Source organism: Carassius gibelio, chromosome A5, assembly GCF_023724105.1.
Source record: "Carassius gibelio isolate Cgi1373 ecotype wild population from Czech Republic chromosome A5, carGib1.2-hapl.c, whole genome shotgun sequence".
In the NCBI taxonomy this organism is placed as follows: Eukaryota; Metazoa; Chordata; class Actinopteri; order Cypriniformes; family Cyprinidae; genus Carassius; species Carassius gibelio.
The window spans coordinates 23,086,906-23,110,107 of NC_068375.1; the positions used below are offsets into that span (position 1 = coordinate 23,086,906).

The window sequence follows — 23,202 nt, forward strand, 5'->3', positions numbered from 1 at the left end:
ATGTGTTTCAGAACGAGCGCACACAACGCAATATTTGTGCTGTTCTAATTCATACCTGTCAAGTTTTGGATTTGAAAATAAGGGAAATTTTCCAGCGCCCATTGCGAGCAGTCCCACCACCCCAACAAAGCTCCAGTATCCCTTACATTTTAAGACAGGTGTTATAGCCCAAATTAAAACACAAAAGGGTATATATGAAGAGCATTTATTTAAAGGCTTATTTGCATATTTTCTGTTAATTTAACATTGATGTCTTTACATTTACATTTTATTTTAATTCCACACATTCTTTTCATTTCATATTGCTTTTCTTTAACAGTTTTTCTTTTCATTTCACATAACTTTTCTTTTACTCTTTTAGTGAGTTGTTGTACCAATTTGTTGCAGACTTTGCATTCTTTAAAAAAAGTAAATTCGCTGTCCCATTTATCACGGTATTTACACATGGGTTTTGGTTTTTTGGCAGGTGTGCCTTCACTCTCTATTGTAGCATCCATCATCCGTCTCTGTTTTTTCTTTTGTTGTTGTTGTTTTTCCCACGTTATAACTCATGTCATCTGACCTCACACACCCCTCGCGACAGGCTACTACAGGTGGGAGTAATCGCGAGACTAGTGACAGAGCTCAGATTGGGAATGTTTTTATTATTATTATTTTATTAATAACGCAGGTAAAAAAAAAAAAAAAAAAAAAACGGGAGATTTACGGGAAAATACTAATACGGGAGGACGGCGGGAAAGAAGGGTAAAATACGTGACTTTCCCGGCCAAAACGGGATACTTGACAGGTATGTTCTAATTGCCCCTAGTGCCAGAAACAAAACAAAACACACAAAAATGATTGTTCTTGTTTTTGCCACTAGGTGGAGGTAGAACAACACAGACCATACTGTCAAAAGTATTAGCATGTCCGTCCTGTACTGACTCACTGAGGAATACGGAGTGGAATAAAGAAAATTGTTAAGTGACTTCAGGTGGTTGTATTTTATTTTTAAACAAGTTACCCAAATACGTTTAAATTTCAGTTTGCTACGTGGATATGTAAAGCCTATTTCCTCTCTCTGTACACGTTACCGACAGACAGCTGGTAAACCAATCACATCAGGATGTAACAAATCTAAGAGCTGATCTTTGTTCATCTTTGCACTATGTGCTGTAGTAGCTGTGCAATTTTCTAAGCAGCTATTATTATTCTAGCAAAATTAAAACTTTTGATCAAGTGGTTGACATGATTAAGAGTAGACCTAACAGACATATTTTGTGTTCAATTAGAGATAATATCTATATAAAAAAGTATTTTTATATAAAATAAGATTTTTCCTCTTTGTGAAGCTGCTGCTAGATTTAATCTGTGTGCTATTTTCAAAGTATTATTGGCGCCAGTTTTCTACGCCAAAACACCCTGCTACAGCCCAATCATAATTCATGAAATAATATGGCAAAATACATAGAGAAATTCAGTCAGCTGCACTCAGCATCGAGAGTTTGACGTCTTTTTATTCTCGTTTATTAATTTATGTTTCATTTCTTTGGTAAACGCACTTATGTAGTTATTAGGTCTATTTTTTTCTGTGAAAAAAAACTCACAGTTCTGTCTCATCAAGAAAGCAAAAAGTATTAAAGAAAAAAAAGTCATTCTGTTTCAGAAGAACATTTTTGCACTATTTAAATGGTTTAGAAAACCAAATCACCACTGCCATCTGTCGATGACTAACTTCATATAAAAACAAAAAATGTGCTCAGTGCAACCAAAGAAAGATGACAACGGTTGCATGATCAAATAAAGAAAACAATGTACAAAGCAAATTATTAGAACAAAACACTATCAATGGTGAACAATTAACAGACATCAATACAAACAAAGGAATATTACAAAAATGATCATTGATGTCAAACTGTCTGGAAGAAGGCAGAAAAAACACTTTAAAATCTTGCAAACGTAAATCAAAAAAAAAAAAAAAAAAAAAATGAACACAGAAAAAACACAATATTTAACAAAATGGTGAGCTATGATAAAACGTGCCAAGCAGCAACATAATTACAAAAAATGAATCCACTTAAGTTAAAAGATACATTGCATCCAATGACAATCCCTCATCCAACAACAAACACATTGTCAAATGGGTGCAAACAGATATGAATAAAAGCAGGCTACACAATAAAAGCAAAACAAAGACGTTAATGATTAATTCCCAATATAGAATAATTACCAGGAATTGAGAATGTGAAACATGAAATTCTTTTTTGAGTGTTTATGGGTGAGTGTTCATAATTGCAGATATACTAGATTTGATGATGTGTATTAGCGGTGCCATATGTATATTTCTGTATGTACACGAGAGAGAGTGTGGCCTGTAGAAATGTTCAGCTGTGAGGATCAGCCGTAGTGCTGTTATTGAACCCTGGCGCGTATACACACGTTTGGTCGGCGTGCCGCTACAAACCCGACCTTACAGTGACATTTGAATGAACCAGGGGTGTTAATACAGCGTGCATTCTTACAGGGGCTCTGCCCTGTCCCTCGGCCCGCACACTCATCAATATCTAGAGGAAGAAAAGAGAAGGAACATCAAAATACTGCTGTCTGTACACTTAGAAATGATAAAAACATGTTGACTTAGAAACATAACTTCAATTTCAGGAAACATGATTAAGTGTGGGTGTGTTTGATGATCTGCATTCACACTCACCTATACACCTTGTTCGTGAGTGGTCCAGTACAAATCCAGTATTGCAGTCACACATCGTACCCAGATAGGAGCGCTCACACCGTCCATTAGCACAGCTACACTCGTCTGAGTCTTCCTCTGAACTGTCTCGCTCTGAACACCAAAGAGTCATGTAAAACTGAGCCAGTTTGAAGTCTTTCCATTTAGCCCAGGGTGAATGAGACTGGCAAGCTCACCTGGGTTGTAACTGGAGAAAGTTGCCAGGAAGTCCCCCTCTCCATCAGATTCAGTCTCCAAGTGCATCTCACACAACCTGTTAAAAAGCACTGCACGCAGCAAAACAAAATAAAGGAAAGTTAAACATTTGAAATTTGATTTCATCTTAGCACATCACACATTCATTCTTTTCTACCTGCCTTGCTAATTACCAAACATACATTTATGGATGTAGCCTACTTTATGGAAATATTACACATGAATACATGCAAATGTAAAATAGAAAATTTAACACTGCCAAATGTTTTTACTGATTATTACATTCACGCAAATGTTTGAGAAAGTACGCTATTTAAAAGAATTGAATAGTTTTATTCAGCAAGGGTGCTTAATATTGACCAAAGGTACCTGTAAATACTTTGTATTTCAAATAAATGCTTTTTGTTTACTTTCTATTCAAAGAATCTTAAAGGGGGGGTGAAATGCTATTTCATGCATACTGAGTTTTTTACACTGTTAAAGAGTTGGATTCCCATGCTAAACATGGACAAAGTTTCAAAAAATGAGTTGTACGTTTGAAGGAGTATTTTTGTTCCAAAAATACCTCTTCTTGTTTGTCACAAGTTTCGGAAAGTTTTTTTCGAGTATGGCTCTGTGTGACGTAAGATGGAGCGGAATTTCCTTATATGGGTCCTGAGGGCACTTCTGCCGGAAGAGCCAGAAATCTGACTGTTAGCCATGGTTTGTTTTGGATGATGGTTTTTCCCTCACGTAAAGTCACAGCTTCCAAACGCTCTCAACGCAAAAGCCTACTGGCGCTCGTGATTCTTTAGCTCCTCCCACACGTCACGCCTCCAGTCGGTCGTGTTTTTCCGGGAAAAATCGGTACAGACTATCTTTCTCTTATGAATACAATAAAACTAAAGACTTTTTGGAGTTATGAAGGATGCAGTACTACTCTATAGGTACTCAAGATTAACAGGATATTGAGTGAAAACGAGCATTTCACCCCCCCTTTAAAGAGAAACAGAATGTATCAGTTTCAACAAAATATTAACTGTTCTCAAATTAATACTAATAAGAAATTTTTGCTGAGCAGCAAACCAGCACGTTAGAATTTTTCTGAAGGATAAATCACATTTAAAATTGTAAGAATATTTGGCAATATTACTGTTTTTACTGTATTTTTGATCTAATAAATGCTGCCTTTTAAGCAGAGCCTTTTTGCAATACCTGAATTTCTATTAGGACAGGTCCGGCACTCTGGTCCCCAGCCTCGACCGTAGTGACAGCAGCACTCAGAGTACGTCACCGTTAGCTCATTTCGCGGCATAGTGCACATAAGATCCTCATCAACCTCCTGGAAACATATGTCCTTATGTGCTGCCGTGCGGTCTGAGAAAGACAGAGATAAGGAGATGATGGAGGACATGAAAAAAAAATACAGGAGGTTCACAGATGAAGAAAGAAATGGAAAAGTAGATGGAAACAAATACAAGTCAAAGGCTAACACTGCTAAAACATCTTTAATTGCCCGTGCTCAGCAGTCTTGTGGTGAAACGAGGCTCAAAGCAATAACTTGTAGAGTGCCAAGCCACATGAAAGCCAATGAAGAAAGAAAGACCCAATCCACCAATCACTGCAGTCTGCATGCTGATACCCACCATCATAGACGCATTGCTTGAGGGCTGCACTGAAGGTGTGTGGCTGCTTGCAAATGCAGTGAAAGGAGCCGGGAGTGTTGACACATCTCCCGTTCCTACAGTAGGAGGGATCCTCACACTCATTCACATCTGAAAGGTGCACCACAGACACACCCGTTACTAAAGAGATGTACAGAGAGAAGGACAGATAGAGAGAAAAAAGCAAGAGCGAGGAAGACAAGGAGAGAGACATCAGAAGCACACATTCTTGGGTGTGAACTTCAATAAATGCCTGGAGTTATATCATCTTTACTTTTCCAAGTAAAGCAGTTGCATTTCTTAGGCAAGGAATATTCCAGCACATTTTATGCCATAATTAAACCACCTTCTCAACATCAACATTTTAGGAAACCAAGCCATTTTTGTATGCCACTACTGTGATGTTCCCATAAGACTATACTCACCCTGCTCCTCAGGTGTGACACAGCTGTTGCGGTCGGTTGCCAGAATCCAGGGAGGAGTGCAGATGCAATAATAGGAATCTTGGGTGTTTACACAGTGGCCATTTTTGCAGTTAGCAGGGTCCTGACATTCATCCACACCTGAAGCAAAAAATGTTACATCATCAGAACGTTATGTTAGGGTGGGAAATGAACACTCCCCACAAGGATACTTGAGTTTATAATAATGAAAGAATCACAATCCTTTGTGTTACATTTATATTTCATTTGGTAAATAAATGAAAAATGGTTTGAGGTGTCTTTTGCTCACCAAGGCATATATTCATATATATATACAGGTGCATCTCAATAAATTGGAATGTCGCTGAAAAGTTGTAAAGTAATTAAACACTTGTCAGTATATTAGATCTGTGCATAAACATGCTGCTGTCTCTGTCTTGTAATATTGATTCAACAAAAAAATTAAACCAAGAGAATAATTCAGTGCTCTTCACTGAATAACTTTAGTAACTTGTAAGAACCAACATATATTGAATTCATATGGTGAAGAAGACTATGCAGTGTTTTATTCACTTTTGATTACTTACAATTACTGGACAGTAGGCTATAACTGTTTGGAAGACTAAATTGTTTATAACATTTATATCTTTTTTTCTATTTGTATTTGTCCTATTGTTTGCATTTAAAAAAAAGAAGTTTTTATCATATTACTGACTGTTTCAACTTCGTGTTGTTTGACAGTGAAACTGCTCTGAAAGAATAGATTCAGGGGTTGGGGGTCATTTTGGGGTTTTTATGAATGCACTGACAGACGCCCCCTGACAAAGTTTTGCTTAGGGCCTCTAGAAGCCTAGGACCGGCACTGATGACGGATGTATGAAACATTTCTGAACCACTTGAGAAGACCAAATTAGTCAAAATCCATTCAAAATCTAGTCTAGTATACATTATTTTCTTTTGTACAGAAACATGCTGCTTTGTCACTATATAAAGTGTCCTGTGTGCATCTGAGCCAAAGCCTTGTTGGTGCTACCTGCCATCTGTAGGTCTTGGTTTTTCTTGGTTATGACAGCCAATTATGTTCCCATGAATTGAAAGGTATGGCCAATCAGCGCTTGTATCGCTACAATGATTCCCCTTAATAACCAAGAATTGACCAATCAACCTCAAGAGCCCCCGGAGACTTGTGCATTATGGCTGGAGAAGATGATAACATTCATTGATTAACTTCTGACCAATATTTGCAAAGTAACTAACTCATTATTATTTACCAGCTGCAACATTAAAACGATTTTTACACATTAATGCATCACTAATTATAATCAAAAAATATAGTCTACATTATGCTTCTACTTTTAGAAGTTTAAGTATATTTTGATGCTAAAAAACGTACTTGTTTTAGCAGTGCAACATTTTGAATGCATGACCTTTACTTGTAATAGAGCAGAGGGTTTCAAAGAAAATAGTTTCAGGGGAGGTTCAGTGAATGGAAGTGAAAAATGTGCCTTCAAAAGGAGATCACACATCCCGTTTCAATTACTCATTACTTACTTGAAAAATCCTCTGTCTCAGGTGGGATAAAAGTTGTATTTAATGGTATAATAATTATTGAAAAAATAACCTCTTACTCTAGAATAATTCTGATATATTAGACAACATTTCGTGCCTGTTGGCAAAATATACACAGAAAAGCATAATATAAAATCAACATCACAAGGTGATCATGATTAAATAATCTAATAAACACAGCAGCATTAAGTAATGTGTAACAAAATGTGTTTGTTTGTTCCTCTATAGTCTTCTTATATAAATGTTTTTATTAAGATGGAGCCTCACTTCAGGAGCCTGAATCTGACTGATACAGTGGAAGCAGCACAAGTGAAGGAAGCCAACAAAGCAAAGCAGTACACAAGACCCCCGTCCCTGGAGGGAGTGCTGGACAAGGCCAAGAAAATGCTTAAGTCAGCACAACGGAGATCTAGTTAAAAGAAAGCACCTGCTGGGTTACTCTGAAGTTCAGGTGTGTGGCTGAAATGCCCTGGGGTATGCTGTTTACCTGATGCACCCATGGCAGGACCGGAGATGCTTCCTGTGGCTATGCAAAAAGGACCAACTCTTCACCTTTTTATCCTGCCTCCAAAACTGCTGGGGAGGCAAAACTCGAGGGGAGGTCGCAACTTCAGGCCATCTCCCAGGCTCCAACACCACATCAAGGACTTCCTGTCATTGCACCAGCACTAACCATCTCTCTCCCTTTCATTTTACCATCTGTGCAGCTTTCAACAGTGTTAGGTGCATGAGCACCATCCTCTACAGTGCCCCACGTTAACTTTATTTGGTAAATGTTTGCTTTATAGAGCAATTTACTTTCTTAAGTCTCCAACAATGACAGCTGTCTCTAAAATGTATAATAACTGTGTGTGTGATACATCTTGTTTTTTAAACATGTTCAGGCATGTGATCAGCTAAAGACAGAAAAAAGAAGGAAAATCTGCCCATGCCCCAAGCCACGCCCACAAGTCACATCCCCCAGCACTCATTATTAAAAATAGATATTTTAGCAGAGTATACCTTATATTGTAAAAATACATACTGTTCTGTAAAAAAATAAAATCAGCATTTAATAATCATGACAACAATATAATAATATATTATAATAAGGTACTATAATAAATGATAGTATATCAAATTATTATCATCATTAAAGTACCTTCCAAAAGTTTTGAAACATTACCATATCAATGATTTCCATATCATATCATCTTCTGCTCATAAATGTTATGTTATCAAAATATTATTACAAATACAAAAAAAGTTTTCACTTTTAATACATTATAAAATGTAATGTAATTCCTGCGATTGCAAAGCAGAATTTTCTTCATTACTACGTTTTCAGTGTCACATGATCTTTTAGAAAACCATTACAATTTATTTGAATCCCAAGAAACATTTCTGATTATTATCAATGTTGAAAACAATTTTGCTGCTTCATATTTTGTGTAGAAATGATGACTTTATTTTTCAGGATTTTTAAATAAATATAAAATTTAATGAACATTATTTAGTTGCATTGATGCAATATTAATACAATTAGTTAACTCATGTATTTAATAGAAATCATTTTAAATGTCTTCTCACTTTTTGCCACTTTCATGCATGATGAATACAATGATTAATTTCTCTCTCTTTTTTAAATCTTATACTTATGTTTAAGTGTTGTCATTGTTTTCACAAAAATATTAAGCAGCAAAACGTTTTCTAACATTCATAATAATGAGAAATGTTTTTTGAGCAGCAAATCAGCAGATTGATTTTTGAAGGATTACGTGACACTGAAACTTCTTTGTAAACAACAACAGATTTATAAACGTTTCGAATGTTGCGTTCCCAAATGCAAATTAAAGCGGCTGAAACCAAGGGCAGCACTAAAGCCCAATTTATACTTCTGTGTCGAACCAATGCCGTAGGCTATGTGTAGTACGCCGTAGCCTGATGTGCACCTCTACCAAAAATCTAACAGCGTGTCAATTCTACACGGACGGCCAGCACTGAGATTGGTCTGCTTTGAATCATTTGTAGTGCCCAGGGGCCCTAGACTGCCAAGAGCTCAGAGGGTCCCTGGGCTTTAATGTTGTGTGATCCAGTCCAAAAGAAAAAAGAAAAAACCCAATGAAAACAAATGTTTATTTATGCTTGAATATATGTGTCCCTTAGCCTATATAACGCTTCTTGAACAAGCCTTTTGGCCTATGAGGGCTCTCTGGCACTCCTGTTAATATTTGACTGTTATATAACCAGGGCTGTAGCTGGGGTATCCAGTGCCCAATGCAGGTTGTTACTGTGGGCCCCTTTGAAAACACATTCCGGAAGGAGGGACCTTTCAAGCCCCTACAAATGTCACCATTTTGCCCCACTAGCAACCCCATCCTGTTTCAAATTATATTCATTTGAACCACTCTTAGAGCTTCTTTTTTTTTGGTAAAGGGTATAGGGAAAAGTAGGCTGTAATGGGGCTAAAGACAGAACAAATGAAAAGCCTTCTGCAAAGGAGAACCCTCCGGTGTGCGGTATGAACGAAACATACATAACATCTCACTTGTCGGAGCAGGGTGCAAACTACTCACAGGTGCTGGCCTGACATATTAAGTTTGTGAGTTCAAGCCTCACACAGAGCAGAAGCTTTTTAATAAGATGGCTTAACTCCCAAGTGTGACACACTTGATTAGAAACACATACCTATAACTGTGGGAAAGACACACTTCTTGTGTAAGGCATCAGGGACCCAGGGTGAGCTGCAAGTGCAGTAAAACGAGCCACGAGTGTTCACACAATGTCCATTATTACACAGGGACTCGTCATGACATTCATCCACATCTACAGGGGGAGAGAGAGAGTTAAGAGTTATTTCTGTTAAGGGATTTTACAATGCGTTTGAGTTTGATAAATATGAAATTTAAGGTTTACTGATGTGTTTGGTCTGTCCAATAGAAATGCTGGACCTGAGTGTTTCTACTGCTCCCTACTGACTGATACACACACAAAAAATTCCTTCTTTCTGCCAATAGCTAGCAGTACAACAGCACAGAACAACTTTGATTTGCAATATCAGTATCACACCGGTTTTATGAAAATTGCTTTTATTCTTCTTCTTTTTTTTTAATAATCTAATATAACAACAAATATTTTTGAACCACTGAAAAATTCTAAACTACGTAGCCCATTACACAGCATGACAAATAACTACACATAAGATTTACAATTATTATACAATAAACTAACAAAAAATAATTCCTTTATTGTTTTTGTAAACAAATTGTGGACAAAACATTGTGCCTTTATAGACAACTGTTTGGGGCTGGTAATATTTTTGAAATAAATCTCTCCTGCACACTAAGGCAGCATTTATACAATGTAATAATATTTCACAATATTACTATTTTAATTTAAATAACGTGTTTCAAATAACTATTTTCTACACACACACATATATGTGTCTTCAGCGTCATATAATCTTTCAGAAATCATTCTAATTTGACGATTTTGTCCTCAAGAGACATTTATCATTATTATCAATGTTGAAAACAGTTATGCTGCTTAATATTTTTGTAAAAATCATGATCCATTTCTTTTAGGATTTAAAAAAAACATTTTTTTATTATTAATGTTAAAAGAATGTAACAATGAAAAAGGCTATGCCATCAATTCTTCAAAAAACAAAGAACAAAACAAAAACTTTTAAACAGTAGTCTATATGTCTATGTAAGTGTCTATATGGACAGTAAAATGTGTGTATTTGTGTGTGATTTTACCGATACATTCCAGTAGATTGCTGTCATAGTAAAATCCCTGTTGGCAGTAGCATTCAAACCCAGGCTGTGTGTTCATACAGCGTCCCTCCTTACAGATCTCATTAGAGAACAATACACACTCATCAATATCTACAAAGAGAGCATGAAAGAGTGGATTTAAGTTATTATTACAGAAATCTCTGTGTGATGGAGAGCGTGTTTGTGTGCGTGAATACACATTTGCATGAACATATACCTTGCAAAGGCAATCCAAACTCCATCTTTCCCTCTTCATGGTAAAACCCTCTGCCATCTGGACACAGAGAGTGATACTCCGCTGGAAAATAACAGACAACATCAATCAAACACTGATGGAACAATTGACCTTTCATCCATTAACAAATCTGTGATCTAACCTGAGCGGTAGACAGGACAGGGGTAGATCTCACAGTGATCGCCCCATCCCACACCGATCGAGCAGCAGCACTCCTGCTTAGTCACGTTGGTTGCCAGGACGCTATCACAGAAGACCGTGTCATCCAGGTTTAGGTAGCACTCCTTCTTATCGTTCCAAATCTCAACCTCTGTGTAGAAAAAACAAAAACAAATAAACCGAAAAGCAAATTCATGTGATCAGATGAAGTAAATGAAGTATGAAGTAAACCAACTCTCACCTTCACAGCTGTGTTCATCTTCAGACAGTTTAAAACCATCGTTGCACACGCACACATATCCACCCGGTCTGTTCTCACACACGCCGTGAGGCTGACACAGACTCCTTTCCTCAGCACACTCATCTATATCTGAGAGAGAAAGTGTAAAAGGCTGAACAAGAAGACCAAGACCAAGACGAGGAACTGGGTGATGTAAAAGTGAAATCCCATACCCTGGCACCGGCGCCCACCGTAGAGCCTGTATCCTTTCTGGCACTCACAGCGGTACGAGCCCATCGTGTTGAAACACTGTCCTCGCTGGCAGTTGGAAGCACGCTCACACTCATCAATATCTAAAGAGATCAAAAACATTTCAGCTGTATTAGAAGGGTTACAAAAGATATACTGTATCCTTCAAAAGGTTCTGTAAGTTCTCCAACAAAATCAATCAGATTATTGAGCAAGGATGCATTAATAATGTTAAAAACTTGAACTTTCATCAAACAATCCTGAAAAAATATGCATCACTGTTTCCACAAAATGTTTTAACAGCACAACTGTTTTTCAGCATTGATAATAATAATAATAATAATAATAATAATACTAATAATTAAAGCACCAGAATCAGCATTTCAGAATGATTTCTGAAGAATCATGTGACACTAAAAACTGGAGTAATGGCTGCTGAAAATGTAGCTTTTCCATTACACTAATACATTTTATTTTAAAATATGTTAAAAAAGAAAACTGTTATTTTAAATAATAATAATAATAATACTTCCAAAATGTACTGTTTCACTTGTTTAAATAAATGCAGCATGGTGAGCAAAAGATACTTCTTAAAAAAACAATCAAACAAACAAACGAATACTGAAAAAAGACTTTTTACATTAGGGGATTATTTTAATATTATTTGAATTTATTATTTATTATTTAATATTGTTGACGTAATAATTGCTTAACTACTGTAAATGTATATTATAAAGAAGGATATTTCTGGTCCTGAATGCTGATTGGTCAGTACTGTGTTCCGGCCATGCTAAAGACTGGAATACATTATACAGTACAACTTTTAAAAGCTAGAGAGATTTTAAAACACTAGGCATCATACAATGGGTGACTTTGTAAATGGTAACGGAGTAAAACTGGGCATTATAAACTAAACGACTGAGGATCACACCACCAGATCACAGACTTTCAAGCTCTAATGCGAAAACACATGTATGACAAATAAAAACAATATGTCTTCTACAATCAGCTCAAAATATCAAACATGCTTCATATCCTCCTACTGGATGGAATCATACACTACATGGTTTTTTTGTGTGTGTAGTGTATTCGTACTGTGGTATACAGATATTTCAGCATAGTGTGCAGTATTGTGCAATTACTAGCTGACCTTCACAGTGGCTTCCCTCTTGTGTAGGCTGGTAACCAGAGTAACACTGGCAGCGGAACGACCCCTCAGTGTTGATGCAGTGACCATTAGCACACAGACGGTTATCCTGACACTCATTGATGTCTGTGGAGACACAAACAGACACATTACCTTTAAGAACACATACACAAGCTCAATTCTGTTCATGTAAAAGTTGAATTATTTTTGCACAGTGTATTTATTCTCTTTAGAAAGAACTTTGCAGAAAGTGTTCTATTTAGCAGCATGTTGTTTAGTTTTGTTGTCTGTGTGCCACTGACCTCTGCATCCTTTGCTGTCAGCCTCAGGCAGGAAGCCTTCATTACACAAACATCGATAAGATCCTATCAAGTTCTCACAAAGGCCGTTCAGACACACACCACGCTTCTGACACTCGTTGACATCTGATAGAGAGAGAGACAGACATCTCTTGTAAGATTATGCAATTGTCCATTTTATTTGTCAAAAACACCCCACATTCATCACCTTTCCTTCAGTCTGCGTAAACATGTCTAGTATGACTTAAGGGGGTCACAAAGCACTGCATCACATTACATCACGATGTGCCACTGTGCTCCTCATCTGGTGTGCAAAAATCAGTTTGTATGACTGTTAATGTATTTGAAAGAAGTATTTAATGTTCACAAAGGCTGCATTTATTTGATAAAAAATATAATAAAAAGTAATATTATGAAATATTATTACAGTATTATTACAAAGAGAAAAACTATTTTTTATTTTAATATAGTTTCAAATCTAATTTTTTCCTGTAATGGCAAAGCACAGTTTTCAGCATCACAAATCCTTCAGAAATAATTCTTATTTGCTAATTTGATGCTCAAGAAACATTTCTTATTATTCTCAATGATGAAAACAGTTGCTTAATATTTTTGTGGAAACTGTGATTCATTTTCTTCCAGGATTCCCGGAATTTATAGAAAGAACAGTGTTTATTTGAAATAGAAATATTATTTAACATTATGAATGTCAGTACTGTCATTTTAATCCATTTATTGCGCCCTTGCTGAAAAAAAGAAAAGAAAAGTAGTGTACATGTTTTCTTTAATGACCAACATCTAAAGAGCAGAGTGGCCAACAGATAAATATAATCATACAAGTTAATGACAGAAAATGGCATGCACAAAAGGGAATGAAAAGAGAGTCATTTTGGTTAAGTCATGAAATGTCTGGAAGTCTGTGCAAGGAGCTGATGGTAGTTGAAATGGGCTTAGCCCTTTATTTCTAAGAATGTGAACTAAACTGTTTGTGAGTGGCAAGTGTGTGTGTGTGCAAGTATTCAGACCATAACACACTCCTCCCTGTGCTTGGTATCCAGGTTGACAGGGTATACACTCATAGGATCCAACAGTATTCTCACACTGTTCATTAGGACAGGTGCTTGGGTCTGAACATTCATTAATATCTGCATTTGAGAGACGGCAACAGTAGAGACGGTGAGACTCTCAAAAACATTCACCGACATTTAAAGACAAAATTAGCCATATTTGATAGACAGGAACGGTTTATAGGTGTCTACAATTAACATTAAGTGCACTGTGTCTTTGAACAGGACCGTGGGTGTCCTCACCTTCACAGAAAGGCTGTCTGCGGGATTTGCTTCGGAAGCCCGGCAGACACTCACACTTATAGGAGCCAGGTATATTTGTGCAATGCCCTCCAACTCCACAGATATCGGGCTTAGAGCACTCGTTTATATCTGAAAACATGCATGCAGAAAAGTGTTGGCCACCTCTATTGATATGCTCATACATACAGTAGCTGTCCACTGCCTTTGAATAGACCATGCTAGTCACTCACCAATACATCTGCGTTTCCCATGATGCACCACCAGTTTGTAGCCAGGGTGACAGTTGCATCTGTAGGAACCCACGGTGTTAAAGCAGGTGCCTCTACCACATGGCTCCATGTCACATTCATTTTCATCTACAGAAAGAGTGAAAACATTCTATATATTTTATAGAATTCTTTATTGTGTAATATAATCATTGTTATATATGAAGAGTTCAGATGTAAAAGCCTCTAAATGCCGTCTGAAATTTTCTTTTTAAATCAGCATTTTTATCGGTGTCCTATGTTTAGGTTCAGTAATTTTACTTTAATGGAAATGCACAAGTCCTTTTCTATGTCATTATAGTAAATAACTAAACAAATATAGGAGAGTGATAAAAATGCTAGTTTTAGAAGAAAAGTTTAGATGGCGTTAAGAGGCTTTTGCATTTTGCATCTATTAAATATTATAAACTACCATTCAATTACCATACCGTTTATTTAAAATAAATGTTGTCATTTTGAACTTTCTATTGGTGAAAGAATTTTTTAAATATGTATCACAGTTTCCACAAAAATATTAAGCAGCACAACTTTTGTTTGTTGATAATATATGCACCAAATCCAAAAAATTGTTTTTCGATTTCTGAATGATCATGTGACACTTAAGACAGAAGTAAAGGCTGCTGAAAATTCAGCTGTGCCATCACAGGAATAAATTACATTTTAAAATCTATTCAAATAGAAAACAGTTACTTTAAACTGTAGTAATATTTCACAATAATACTGTTTTACTGTATCAAATAAATGCAGACTTCTTAAATAAATGCTGAGCATAAGAGACTTCTTTCAAAAAGAATCGAAAATCATACCAACCCCAAACTCACGATTGGTAGCATATCATTTATGCACTACAAGTACAGTTATTTTTATTTCAGAATACATGCATTTGTCACACAGTATGTGTGTGTTTACATGTGTTACATGTACTCACCCACACAACTCTTTCCTTGTGCATGTGGTTGATATCCAGGGTAACAGTGACACATGTAACCATTCTGTGTGTTCACACACTCTCCATGACCACATATATTCCTGTTCAGCTTGCAGTCATCCATTGCTGTGATACCCAAACCCCAAACACAATCATAATTGTGAAAAAAAAAACAAAAAAAGAACATTTAATAACACTTTTCTCATTAAATTACCAAAAAAGAACCTTGCATAGACCAATACCGCAGAGTCAACTGACAAGCTGTCACGAAACTCACGTGAGACCTGCGTCTGGGCTAATTCATGTGAATCACTCTCTGGAGGCACATGGACTATGGGAGGAGTTGTTGGCCTGGCCACAATGACTGAAGAAATGGAAGTAAAAATGGAGAGGTAGGTAAGAAAAAGACACATTTTGAAATACTTAAAAGATTGTGAGCAAATGAAAAAGAATGAGACTGAAAAATAAATGCAGATAATTAATGTTAAGGACACAACATTTGTCATTTTGTGGTGATATCTGCACTAGCATTTGAGCTATGGAGAAAGACAGTAACAATAGATCACAGGAAACGAGAGATCCAAATGCAGTGTGTTTAATGGGGTAATCCAAAATCAAAATCCAAAACAGGCTAGAGGTCAATAACGGGGAAAGCAGTCCAAAAACAAGAAACACAAGAAACAAGAAAACACAAGGGACCACGAGAAAACCGGGTGCGGGAAAACAAGGACTCCACGACACAGATAGAAAACAGACCGGTTATATAGATAGGTGAAGACGATGAAAGTGGAGAAAAGCTGAGTGCAATTAAAAGGTGTGCAATTAACCGTAATGAAGGGACAAGGCTTGTGGGAAATGTAGTGCGTGCAGTGGGGTGCCTATGGGGAAGTGAGACCACTAGTGGACACCCAGGGAAACAGACACCGTGACAAAGACACAGCACTACACTTTCTAAAGTGTACCTGGGTGGCGAGGCACGTGCGTGCTGATTGTAGAGGGCAGCATGGGCGTGGTTGTCTGAATTGGGACTTCCTGTTGACATGAGACCAAAATCAATTAAGTGAACAGTCTACAACTGATCTTCCTTCATATACTTATCAAAACTCTGACTGAGATTTCTGTCAAAGATGACTTTTGATTTCTGTTCTTCTCTCCATTGATAATTCAGGCTTAAAACCAGAATCTTACCGGAGGCTTGACCTCTGGAACACAAACACAAAGATACAATGAACAATCAGTCAATATAAAAAATAGCAATCATGCTTCAATAATTTTGATCTGAGAAATAATACAAATATCTGTACCAGTGTCAGGATTAAAGTGTTCAATACTGGTCAGAAGGGGCTGAATGGACAGAGTGCCATGATAGGTCAGGAAAGACATCCCCTTCCCCGCTGGACAGATCTTATTAAAGGAAGCTAGAGAAACAGAATGAGAAAGAAGGAAGCATTAGAGAGAGAGAAGCCAAAGATTAATTAGTCAGAGATTCGAAAACTTCTCTAAAGACACGGAAACATGTTCACAACAGGATGAGAAAAATTCATAATTGAAGAATTGACACTGGATTTTAATTCGACTGGCACAAAGGAATATGAATAGGAATGACAAGAGGAGGAATTTACTGGATTCAAATAAGAAGAAATTCGACACAGGTAATGAATTCTTGGAAGTTACGTGTTCTTCCACCCTGATCCACAAATGTTAATACAAAATGTCTATAGGTAGCATTTCAAACAGCTCTTAAATATTTAAACATCAAACTTTGAAACATTTTCCAAAACGTCTAAACAAGGCTTTTTAAAAATACTTTTTCTATTTAAAAATGACTGAATTTAAAAATTCAGAAATGAAAAGCAATCTCTAATCAATTCTGAATTGTGCACATCCCCCCTCAGAAGGCACACTCACCTGTCCCATCCTGTGGGCACCTCTCACAATTGCTTCCCCATGCTTTACCCACAGTGCAACAACATAGCTCCTGGGTAAAGTGTGTTGGAAAAGCATGCTCGCATTTCCCTGCTTCTGTAACCATCCGATAACAGAGCCCCTGCTCGACAGTTGCTGTTGATGCTAAGAGAGTAAAAAGATCTTTATGACGGTTTGTAGAGCATACTGTATATTTGTGTTACATGTGAGTTGTGCACACATATTTATGTTTTACCAACACAGCGTGTCCTTTCTGCCAGGACATAACCAGGATTGCAAGTGCAGCGGAAACTTCCCTGTGTGTTTAAACATTCTCCATTCTGACACAGCCCCTGCATCATACATTCATTTATGTCTAAAGGCAGAGAAAGAAAAAAAATGCAATAGAATCATTAGTATTTGTGATTAGTTCATGAAATATGTCCAAAGTAAATTGAGTTTTTATTTTTTGTTCCTATACAAGCCATGAGTAAAAGAAAAGAGGAAATTGGCTTAGGGTCAGGATGAGTGTTCAGATTATGCTCATGGGTAAAGATTCAAGATTGCCTAACATTGCCTACAATGGTCAAAAGACTATCCTTAAAATAATTTGAATTCCATTAAATCAAGGTAAACCAGCTGAGAAAATTCATGTCAAAAAGAAAGCACTTTTTTTGTCAAATATAGCTTTGTAACTGATTTTCCAGCTGTCACTGTAAATGCTGTTAAGTAACTACAATTGCAGTCGGAGATGATGCTGATGGGTTTTCCATCATCTAAGAATTTCTGAACCTGAATTACTAACAATTAAAATAGTGATGCCAGAAATTGTTTCTTTTCATTTTTTGTAAGTTCTTTCAATTGAGATTCAGGAGTAATATATATATATATATAATAATAGTAATCTATTGTACATTGGTACCTGCGGTTTATCCAGTGGAATCTCAAGAATAAAACACAAAAAACCTCTGATTTGGCTATGCAGCAAATAGAAATAGAAACCATTTTTTCTGCCTGTGGCTGGCTGTGATATTTCTACTAAATGGCATCAGAGAAAATGTTTTGGCAGGCGTCTTGTCTGTGTTAATTTAATGCTTATTGATGTGTAACATATCTACAATTTGTAAAACCTATACAACACACACTATCCAGCATGTATATACACATTACCTTGGCAGTGAGTGTTGTTGAGTCTCTTGTATCCCTGAGGGCACGTGGAGCCAAAGTCCTCTACTATAGTCTGGTGTTTCCCAGCATCTGAATGAGAGAAATTCAGACAAACTATTAATCATTTCTACTGCCAAAGCATCTCTACTAGGCTAGCTTGTTTGATTGTTTAAATATACCAGAACATGAAACTATGAAACAACAAATCAATGAAGGGAATATAAAAGCCTAAGGAATCCCCAATAATCAAAAAAATATACTTTCAAACATACTGATAAACTCATGTTAAATATAAAAATACTGTATTTAAAAGAGCTAGTTCATATCACGCGTCCTGTGACAAATCTGCTGCATCTGAGCATGGAATTAGATGCATTCTAACATAACTGTGGCATTAAACTCAGTTAGTGAGGGCTCGTTTAAAATATTCCACATATATAGGCCGTTCAGATTACTTGTTCAAGTGCAATGAAACTCATATCTGCAGACGATGTACGTCTGTTTGTGGATTGAGACTTTGTAAGGGACAAAACTATGTATTTTGCATGCATGCATCACATTATAGTGTGGTATATCACTTAACTTATAACGCACATTATGTGGTGATGATGTAGAAGGACTATGTGAGAACCAATATGGATAAGTTGCTCTGCCGCCTTGTTATTATTTTGTCTTTATTTGTAACACCAAGAAAGAGTTAATCTCTCATGAATGAGAAGATCGTGTTGCCGTGTACCTGCCATCAAATGTGTGGGACACCAACTCCTCATTTTCTGTCTCTTTCATTTCATGTATTTAATGAGTTATCAGTCAAAGTGTTACAACTTCTTCACTGACTACAGGCGCGCGCACGTGTGTGTGTGTGTGTGTGTGAAATGCGGTGCTGAAGTGAAATAGCTGGCCAGTTTGATAGCCGAATTATAATAAATTAGGCCGCCTAATAAAAATAATAATAGTTACATTAATAGGAGAATGAGCCTTAAATCATCTTGACTATTGACAGAGACATCTGCTATCGTCGATATCTCGGACTACCATCGTCTATGGGTACAACCCTATCTGAGAGGTGATTTACTGGTAGCATAGTGTGTTGTGTGTGATGTGCTTCACTTCTGTGTGTGTGAGAAAGAGAGAATAGGGCCGCGATGGGAACATTTCACTGAAGCTGATATTTTCTCTTCTTTATAAGAACATGTGAGAACAGAGACAGAGTGGCTTTCCAGAAGGCTTTTGCCAAAGCCAACATTTTTTTCCCCCTTTTTTTCCAGCCTTCACTTTTGTCTCCTTTTACGGCAAAGGGTGTGTCATTGGAAAATATGGTGATGTTGCTGAGGCACGAAGAAACTCGCAGACATTCACACACACACTCGAATGAAAACACTAACACACATCCTCTCACACACAGAAGCGTTTACCGGGCCAGGATTACCATCTGACTGAGCTCTGAGACATCAAATGGGTTACAAAGAGAAAATGGGAGTGGAAAAAAAAAACATTTTTCTTCTAGCCCACAAGGAAACTTAACTCCAAGACTGCAATGACACATTCCCACTCGTCAAGCTATGGCAGGGTGAATTTATAAGGAAAAACAGACTTGAGCAGTGGGACTGTGGCATGAACTCTTACTTTTTAAGAATTAGTAATGAGAAGTTGTTGTTTTTGGCCTGACACACACTTTGATCTTGGACAGAAACAATAAAATGCAACTTCCTAAGGAAAGTTATATTATATAACAAATTATTTGAACTTACAAGGTAGTGATGGGCATTTGTAACATTTATTTTGGCCCCATGAATTACCCACACTGCCACAGCAGTCTTCCTGATTGGTCAGGCCGGGGAGAGGGTTACTACTACACTACAAAGAGAGAGAGCACGAATTAGAGTCTCTTTTATATATATATATATATATATATATATATATATATATATATATATATATATATATATATATATATATATATATATATATATATTAGGGGTGTAACGATACGCGTATTCGTATTGAACCGTTCGGTACGAGGCTTTCGGTTCGGTACGCGGTACGCATTATGTACCGAACGGTTCGTTGGACTAATTAATTAAATTTGGAAAATAAAAAAGGTGTGTGAAATATAATGTTATGCCTTCAACAAGGTAGCCCAATAACCCAAACGACGTAACAGGCAACGCCCCTGACACCCCCGAAGAAAAAAAAAAACACACTTATATGTTTATGTTAGGCTACTCAGTCAGGCGCTCGCTCACTCAGTACGCGCTGAAGGCTCGGTACGGAGCCCCGCACGTCACCTGTAGGAGAGAAAAAAAATCAATCCGTGGCGACGGTTTTGCAATCCGTCCCCTCAGTTTATAAACCATCCTCATGAATTAATAAACTGTTCACTCGGTTTAACAAATCGTACCCACGGATTAACAAACCGTGCCCACGAATTCCCAATGCGTGCGCTCAGATTGTGTAAACCGTACCCTCGGTTTTTGAATCCGTACCCACGAATTCATAATCCGTGCGCACGCTTTCGCAATCCGTTCCCTCGGATTTGAAAACTGACACGCATTTTACACTTAACAGTGAAACATGCATCTAACTCCGGCAGGTGGGGTGAGGTGGGTGGAGCTTAGTATAATAAAATCACAAAAATAAGTCTTCATGTTAAGAAAGAATTGTACACAAGCATTTCCAAAACTGTCAAAGGTTATTTAAAAATAAAGCAATTCACAAATTATTTTATGACAAACATTTTTACTGTCTTGTACTCATTTATTTAGCCTACAAATTAAAATTATAAAAAATAACTTTATTTTTATTTGTATCATTATTATATATTATTAAACAGGTTATGCATAAGAATCTTTTATCCAAAATAACTTACAAAAGAGGAAAAAATTACTCCAGAGTCAGTCACAATGCCAGGTTTATTGCACAATAATAATCAAGTGCTATTATAGATTATCAGCAATTGAACAAGATTTTAATGCGCATCTTTCTTATTAAATCTTTGTATTCCACCTCGTACTACACTTGATAGAGAATCACTTAAGGCACTTTGCTGTAAACCTATTCCACATAATAATATTCAATAAAACTGTATGTTAACACGTAGGAGTTTGCTGCATGAATCAGTGAGTACGGTTTACAAATCCGAGGGAACGGATTGCGAAAGTGTGCGCACGGATTATGAATTCGTGAGTACGGATTCAAAAACCGAGGGTACGGTTTACAAAATCTGAGTGCACGGATTGGAAATTCGTGGGCACGATTTGTTAAATCGAGTGAATAGTTTATGAATTCGTGAGTACGGTTTATAAACTGAGGGGACGGATTGCAAAACCGTCGCCACGGATTGATTTTTTTTCTCCTACAGGTGACGTCCTGGGCTCCGTATACGGACATCACCGCAGCGAATGGTGCATTTACGTTATAGCCGCGGATATGAGACCTTACTCTGTAGTGGAAAACGCAGGTTTTAAGAACATGCTTAATGTAATTGAGCCCCATTACAATATTCCTTCACGAGCCCATTTCAGCCAGACCGTAATTCCTGCTTTGTTCCAAAAAACATAAGCCCAAATAGAGAACCAACTGAGTAAAAACACACTCAATATAAAGAGTTATAGAGTTCAATATAAAAAGAGTTACATGTTTGTATTTGTTCATAACTACTACAACAATATTACATTTAATTTGTAAAAAAATTTATAAGGAGCTATTTTTGTTTTATACAGTATGCTGCTAAGAAAACACCATAGAAGATGGGTAAAGAATAGCTCCATCATTGTTCAATGTAAAAAAAACAAAACAAAAAAAACACATACTTTGTTAGTTTTAATAAATAAAACATTTAAATAAAAATCAAGGAAATTTATCTGCCAATTTTTTCTTTTTGCTGTATCTAAAACGTACCGAACCGTACCGAACCGAACCGTGACATCAGTGTATCGAACCGAACCGTGAATTTTGTGAACCGTTACACCCCTAATATATATATATATATATATATATATATATATAAAGAAATTCATAGGCAAATCAGATATTCCGTGTCATCTTATCTACTGTCACTCACAGCCTGTTTGGGTGTGGTTTCCTGGAAGCACCTCCCCTTGGGCTTATGTGTTGGTGGAGGGAGGCGGGTCACTGTCTTGGCACTGTGAGGCTTGCTCTCTGATTGGTCGAGAGAATGGATGACAACTGAAGTGTCCGGCGTGTGAACAACACGAACATTGACCTGCACTGGAAAGATGAATGAATAGAGACCAAAAAGAAGGAAATATACAGTTATTTTTAAATAACTTTTTAATAAAAATGAAGTGTATTTCAATAATGAATGTTTATTTCAGGTAGTTTCAAAGGCAATAAGGTGTTTTTTTTTGTCTTCCAGTATTTAATTTTATTTCAATTTAAAATAGTATGCAATAGTATTTTAGTATACAATAACAACACTGTATAGACACATTTATATTGACCTTGATAGCATATGGTCATATTTGGGATCACTTATTAGCCAGCTGTTCATATGCCTATACATATACTTAAACAGACTAACCAATCCAGACTGAGCTAAAGCACAAAATGTAATAGAATGAGCTTTAGTCATTCTTTTGATAATTATTTGTGCATGGAAATATTCTCACATTGTTATTTTTATGTGTACATATGTAAGCAAATGAGACCACAGTTCAGTCAAATTAAAAGTGAAAATGTCCTGTGCGAATGAATGAAATTACCTTCAGAAGAGTGATGTCCAGTGCCTTGTAGAGTGAACACAGAGTGTGTCTGTGTCATCTGCTGCCGCCCACCTGTACCACCCGGCTCTAACAGACTCTTGGTCTCAGGCATCACCTGGGGAGAATCATTTATTCTCAGTCAATTATCAATCTAAAACAACCAGATCTAACAATACCCTCAAAAGCCATCAGATATATTTAGTATATTCTCGTGTAATCACAACTGGTCTTGATTCATTCGTTTGTCTGTTTGGAATCAATATGACAAAAAAAAAAAA

The 23,202-nt window shown here is 36.8% G+C and overlaps 1 protein-coding gene across 5 annotated transcripts in view; it reads right to left on the reverse strand.

The window, feature by feature from the left end:
• Window positions 1-1,478: 1,478 nt before the first annotated feature.
• The window catches only part of LOC128004307 (latent-transforming growth factor beta-binding protein 3), a 35,011-nt gene continuing 13,287 nt past the window's right edge, over window positions 1,479-23,202 (reverse strand). Inside the window, exons 3-30 of one of the 5 annotated variants that reach the window (XM_052592594.1) lie at window positions 22,925-23,039; window positions 22,264-22,430; window positions 19,952-20,057; window positions 18,204-18,290; window positions 17,290-17,409; window positions 17,037-17,216; window positions 16,433-16,546; window positions 16,317-16,330; window positions 16,091-16,160; window positions 15,406-15,492; window positions 15,129-15,254; window positions 14,165-14,290; window positions 13,935-14,063; window positions 13,650-13,769; window positions 12,628-12,750; window positions 12,329-12,451; window positions 11,163-11,282; window positions 10,951-11,079; window positions 10,693-10,860; window positions 10,533-10,613; window positions 10,298-10,426; window positions 9,225-9,362; window positions 4,992-5,129; window positions 4,549-4,677; window positions 4,118-4,279; window positions 2,905-2,994; window positions 2,690-2,821; window positions 1,479-2,543 (exon numbers count right to left, since the gene is read on the reverse strand). In XM_052592594.1, the coding sequence (XP_052448554.1) occupies window positions 2,392-2,543; window positions 2,690-2,821; window positions 2,905-2,994; window positions 4,118-4,279; window positions 4,549-4,677; window positions 4,992-5,129; window positions 9,225-9,362; window positions 10,298-10,426; window positions 10,533-10,613; window positions 10,693-10,860; window positions 10,951-11,079; window positions 11,163-11,282; window positions 12,329-12,451; window positions 12,628-12,750; window positions 13,650-13,769; window positions 13,935-14,063; window positions 14,165-14,290; window positions 15,129-15,254; window positions 15,406-15,492; window positions 16,091-16,160; window positions 16,317-16,330; window positions 16,433-16,546; window positions 17,037-17,216; window positions 17,290-17,409; window positions 18,204-18,290; window positions 19,952-20,057; window positions 22,264-22,430; window positions 22,925-23,039 (3,375 nt within the window). In that variant the 3' untranslated portion in view covers window positions 1,479-2,391. Of the gene's footprint in view, window positions 2,544-2,689; window positions 2,822-2,904; window positions 2,995-4,117; window positions 4,280-4,548; window positions 4,708-4,991; window positions 5,130-9,224; window positions 9,363-10,297; window positions 10,427-10,532; window positions 10,614-10,692; window positions 10,861-10,950; window positions 11,080-11,162; window positions 11,283-12,328; window positions 12,452-12,627; window positions 12,751-13,649; window positions 13,770-13,934; window positions 14,064-14,164; window positions 14,291-15,128; window positions 15,255-15,405; window positions 15,493-16,090; window positions 16,161-16,316; window positions 16,331-16,432; window positions 16,547-17,036; window positions 17,217-17,289; window positions 17,410-18,203; window positions 18,291-19,951; window positions 20,058-22,263; window positions 22,431-22,924; window positions 23,040-23,202 lie in introns of all 5 variants that reach the window. The other 4 variants (XM_052592591.1, XM_052592596.1, XM_052592593.1 and 1 more) reach the window with 4 other exon arrangements.